We start from the raw sequence: 5,173 nt of genomic DNA on the forward strand, positions 1-5,173 counted from the left end.
CCCAGCCCTGCTGTTGATTGTTTAGGGAAGACCCATTCCAAGTTGGGCCTCAGTGTTCATGACTGCTCAGGGAAGAGAAGCAGTTCAGGATTGAGACCTCCCGTTTCCACTCATAGGCTAGGCAACGGCTTCCATAAATTAGTCACACCACCAGCGTAAGGGTGACACGGAAAGTTTAGTCCTAAACAGTGAGCCATGGGATGGAGTGCTACGCCTGACTGGAGTAGGAGTGATGGATGCATTGATTATGATGCCTGGTAGGGACAGAATCCTCAGCCTCAGACCACTGATTCTCATACCTAAATGTATAGGAGCCACCCTCTGTTGCATTAGTGGCATAAAGAGGAAAAAACGAGGACCTATTATTTTTACTTTTGCTGGTCCTGGGGCTTGAACTCAGGGCCTGGGCGCTGTCCCTGAGCTCCTTTTTGCCCAAGGCCACCGCTCCACTTCCCAGCTTTAACTGGAGGCCGGGTGTGGTGGCTCGCGCCTCCTCAGGAGGCTGAGGTCTGAGGATCGCGGTTCGCAGCCGGCCGGGGCAGGAAAGTCCATGAGACTCTGGTCGCCAATGAGCCACCAGGAGACGGGCGGCGGCCCGAGCGGAGGGCGCAGGGACGGCCGCACCAGCCGCAGGCTCACGGCTTGTCCTGCCCGCGCTGGCTTTGACCTCGGGCTCCCGCGCAGCTCGGCTGCGGGGTGCGCCCGGCGCGGCGTCTCCCGGGGAAGCGTGTGGCTCTGAGGAGCTTCCTGCATCCCGAGGCGCACCGAGCGGGGACCGCGTGCCCTCCGGCCTTCCGGCTGCCCTCTGAGAACCAGGGCCTGAGTCCGGGCACAGCTCGCGCCGGGCCGGGCCCGCCCCGCCCCGCCCCGCCCCGCCCCGGTCACAGAGGCCCGCTCTACCCCGCACACCCGGAAAGGCAGGCGGCAGCCAGTACGCCGCGCACAGCTAGAGCGCAGAGGCTCTCGCGAGAACACGTCCGGCGACTCCTGGGTCTTTTTTGACGCCTTTGGGAACGGACCGGAAGTTCCGGAGAGCCACAGCGCGCAGACGCGACACGCCAGCCTCACCCAGCGCGCCGTAAGTGCGCAGGCGCGCCAGTCTCACCCAGCGCGCCGTAAGTGCGCAGGCGCGCCGGCCGGTCTCCTTTGCGCTGTCTCCAGACGGCAGGCCGTCGGGTCCTATGTCGCGCCGGGCCCTCCGGAGACTGAGGGGAGAACAGCGCGGTCAAGAGCCCCTCGGGCCCGACGCCCTGCAGTTTGTACTCCGCGATGACGATGACGGGGAAGAAGGAGGATCAAAACGAGGAATGGGTGGAGGACGCCCCGCGGGCACCGGAAAGGACGGCGTCCAAGTCAACAACCGGTTCGAGCTGGTGAGAAGCCGGGCGGCGTGGGGGAGGGGGCCGGGCGGGGCGGGGCGTGACGTCACGGTACGGTATAGGCGTCGGGTTGGGGCTGCCGCGCGGAGGGCGCGACCGTGACGTCATGGGCGGGGCGGGGCCAGGCTGCCCGGGACGCCTCCGCGCCGGAGGGGGCGGGGCTCCGCGGCCCGGGCCGTGGTCTTAGGGCTCGCTGGGAAGCGCCAGGCCGCGGCCCCGGGGCGCGACCTCCGTGGGGCAGGTGCCACGGCGCCACTGCCGAGTGGGGACGGAACTCGGGGCCGGGGCGCTGCTCCTGAGCCTCAAGGAGTGCTCAAGGCCAGCGCTCTGCCACCTGAGCCACAGCTCCACTCCTGGCTTTTTCCTGCTTACGTGGTGCTGAGGAAGCGAACCGAGGGCCTCCTGCATGCTAGGCAAGCGCTCTACCACGGAGCCACCCTCCCAGCCCTCACAACCTGGAAAGGAGATTGACAAGAGGTATTGATGACTTCACTCCAGATTATCTGCAGCTCTATAGTAGAATGCTCGTCTACCGTGCAGGAAGTTCACTTGGTAGCACCACAAAATATACCCAAATCTTTGTTGGCTTTTTTTTGTTGCCAGTCCTGGGGCTTGAACTCAAGGCCTGGGCACTGTCCCTGAGCTTCTTTTGCTCAAGGCTAACAGCGCTCTACCACTTGAGCTACAGCACCACTTCTGGTTTTCTAGTGGTTTATTGGAGATAAGAGCCTCATGAACTTTCCTGCCCAGGCTGTCTTTGAACTGTGATCCTCAGATCTCAACCTCCTGAGTAGCTAGGATTACAGGTGTGAGCCACCAGCACCAGGCTTCAAATCTTAATAAAGGTAGTTTAATTTTTTTTCCCCCTCAGGTCTGGGCTTGAACTCAGGGCCTGGGCACTGTCCCTGAGCTTCTTTTGCTCAAGCTAGCCCTCTATCACTTGAGCCACAGTACCACTTCTGGCTTTTTCTGGGTATGTGGTACTGAGGAATTGAACTCAGGGCTTCATGCATGCTAGGCAAGCCCTGTACCACTAAGCCACATTCACAGGCTGATAATTTAAATCTTTAAGTAGTTCCAACTTAAAACATGTTCCTAGCTGGCACTGGTGGTTCACACATGTAATCCTAGCTACTCAGGAGGCTGAGATTTTAGGATTGTGGTTTGAAGCGAGCCCAGGCAGGAAAGTCTGTGAGACTTGTATCTCCAGTTAACTACCAGGAAGCTGAAAGTGGAACTGTGTTTGATAGAGGGCTAACCATGAGTACAAAAGCTCAGCAACAGCACTCAGGCCCTGAATTCAAGACCTAGGACGGGCAAAAAAAAAAACAAAAAAACTTTCTACTTACATGGCTTTTATTTATTTTCACTCATTTATTTTTTATTGGTCATAGGGCTTGAACTCAAGGCCGAGGCCCAGTGTCTGAGCTCTTTGGCTCAAGGCTAGTACTCATCACTTTGAGCCATAGCAATACTAAGTGTTTTTGGTGGCTAATTGAAGATAAAAATCTCAAGGACTAGCCAAGCACCAGTGGCTCATGCCTGTCATCCTAGCTACTCAGGAGGCTGAGATCTGAAGATCGAGGTTCAAAGCCAACCCCGGCAGGAAAGACTGTGAAACTCCTATCTCCAATAAACCACTAGAAAACCAGAAGTGGCACTGTAGCTCAAGTTGTAGAGTGCTAGAGAGCTGAAGAGCTGAGGGACAGTGCCAGGCCCAGAGTTCAAGCCCCACAACCAACAAAAAACAAAAACAAAAAAAAATTCAAGGACTTTCTGGCCTGAACTGACTTTGAACCATGATCCTCAGATTTCAGCCTCCTGAATAGCTATGATTACTGGTGGGGTTTTTATATTGGGAACAAGTGTAATGTCCCTACTAATGAAGAAAGGTAAATAGAATGTTGGGAACATTCGGGAGGAATGAGAAAAGTGGCAGGTGATTATATATACAAATGGAAAGAAATGATGCCTATGTGTATCGCCCAAATTATAATGGACTCAAAATTTGGTGTTTCCCTTGTCCCTTTCTTCTTGCTTGTTTTGAGCTAAAGTTACACTAGCTAAGCATGCTGTACCACTAACCCATATTCCAGCACCCTGCTTTCTGGTAGAATATTATTGCCTGGGAGGAGCTCAGGCCTCCTCCCAGGGCTGTGGATGCAGCTCAATGCCAGTCTCCTCCTAGATCTGTGTGTCCAGATGTGAGCGGATCTTACTGCTGAGCCCACACCTTCTGCTCAGCCACCTGGCAGGGCTTCTCATGTCTGCCTTTGCTTTTGTTCCTGAACATTTTGTGCTGAACTTGTGCTGATCACGGCCTGTGTTTCCATCATCTCCCAACAATCTTCAGTAGCACCAGGTTTGTCCAGTCTGTCGTGATGGCCACCCTATCTCTTTATAATCTGGCTTGCTCTGCTCAAGCTTCCTGACCTGCCTTTACCAAACAAATTCCCTTTGTTCCAATATGAACACAAGCCTCGGCCCCTTACTTTCCGTGACCTTTCCTTAAATGGGTACTTAAAAGAGTACTTGTTACTGTCTAATTAAAGCGTGTGGTCACCCACTGTTCCCATTGCTTTTATTCTGTTATTTTTTTCCCCTCCTGTCAGTTACCAACAAACATACAAGACAAGCTACTTGTTTATTCTTTTTTATATTGTTTATCTCCCATTACTAGAATGTAAGCTTCCAGTTATTTACTGATATAAGCCCATTATCTAGAGCAATGTTCTGGCAAGCAGCTGTCAAAGTAACAGGTTTGTTGGATGCTGCTGGCTCATGCCTATAATCTTAGCTACTCAGGAAGCTGAGATCTGAGGATCACGGTTCAAAGCCAACCTGGGCAGGAATAGAGACTCTTTTTTTTTTTTTGGTCCAGTTATGGGGCTTGAACGCTGGGCCTGGGTGCTGTCCCTCAGCTCTTCAGCTCAAGGCTAGCTCTCTACCACTTGAGCCACAGCGCCACTTCCGGCTTTTTTCTTTTTGCTTATGTGGTGCTGAGGAATTGAACCCAGGGCCTCAGGCATACAAGGCATGAGCCACCTTCCCAGCCCCAGGAATAGAGACTCTTATTTCCAGTTAACCACCAGAAAACTGGAAGTAGTGCTGTGGCTTAAGGGTAGAGTGTTAGCCTTGAGCTGAAGAGCTCAGAATTACAGGTGTGAGCTACTGCCGCCTGGCTTCTTTTTTCTTTTCTTTCTTTCTTCTTTTTCTTTTTTTGTCGTCAGTGTGGGTCTGGGCCTTGGAGCTGTCCCTGAGCTCTTTTGCTCAAGAATAGTACTCTATTACTTTGAGCCACAGCATCACTTCTAGTTTTCTAGTGTAGATTAGACTCTCACAGACTATCCTGCCTGAGCTGGCTTTGAACCATGATCCTCAGATCTCAGCTTCCTGAGTAGCTAGGATTACAGGCATGAGCCACCAGTGCCCAGCCCTATTTCTTATTTATGGTGGCTGCTCTAGGGTTTAACAATAAGCTTCTGTGGTTTAACAGTTTATACTCAAGCATTTTATCACTTCACATAAACTGTAACCTGACAACAGGGAATTTCTTCTTTATTACTTCTTTATTACACTGTTATATTTTGCTTTAAACAAAATTAATCTTTTTTTTCTCTTAAGATAAAATAGCCAGGGGCTGGGAAGCTGGCTCAATGGTAGAATGCTTGCCTTGCATGCCTGAGGCCCTGGGTTCGATTCCTCAGCACCACATAAGCAAAAAGAAAAAAAGCTGGAAGTGGCCCTGTGGCTCAAGTGGTAGAGTGCTAGCCTTGAGCTGAAGAGCTGAGGGA

The 5,173-nt window shown here is 52.5% G+C and overlaps 1 protein-coding gene across 2 annotated transcripts in view; it reads left to right on the top strand.

Annotated features, from left to right (window-relative positions):
* The first annotated feature begins 1,119 nt into the window (after nt 1-1,119).
* Tcf25 (transcription factor 25 (basic helix-loop-helix)) overlaps nt 1,120-5,173 on the top strand; it is a 36,806-nt gene continuing 32,752 nt past the window's right edge. For both annotated transcript variants that reach the window (XM_013035676.1, XM_013035677.1), the window contains exon 1: nt 1,120-1,373. In XM_013035676.1, coding sequence (XP_012891130.1) covers nt 1,182-1,373 — 192 coding nt within the window. In that variant the 5' untranslated portion in view covers nt 1,120-1,181. The remainder of the gene's footprint in view (nt 1,374-5,173) is intronic.

Source organism: Dipodomys ordii, unplaced genomic scaffold, assembly GCF_000151885.1.
Source record: "Dipodomys ordii isolate 6190 unplaced genomic scaffold, Dord_2.0 Scaffold217, whole genome shotgun sequence".
NCBI classification, from domain to species: domain Eukaryota; kingdom Metazoa; phylum Chordata; class Mammalia; order Rodentia; family Heteromyidae; genus Dipodomys; species Dipodomys ordii.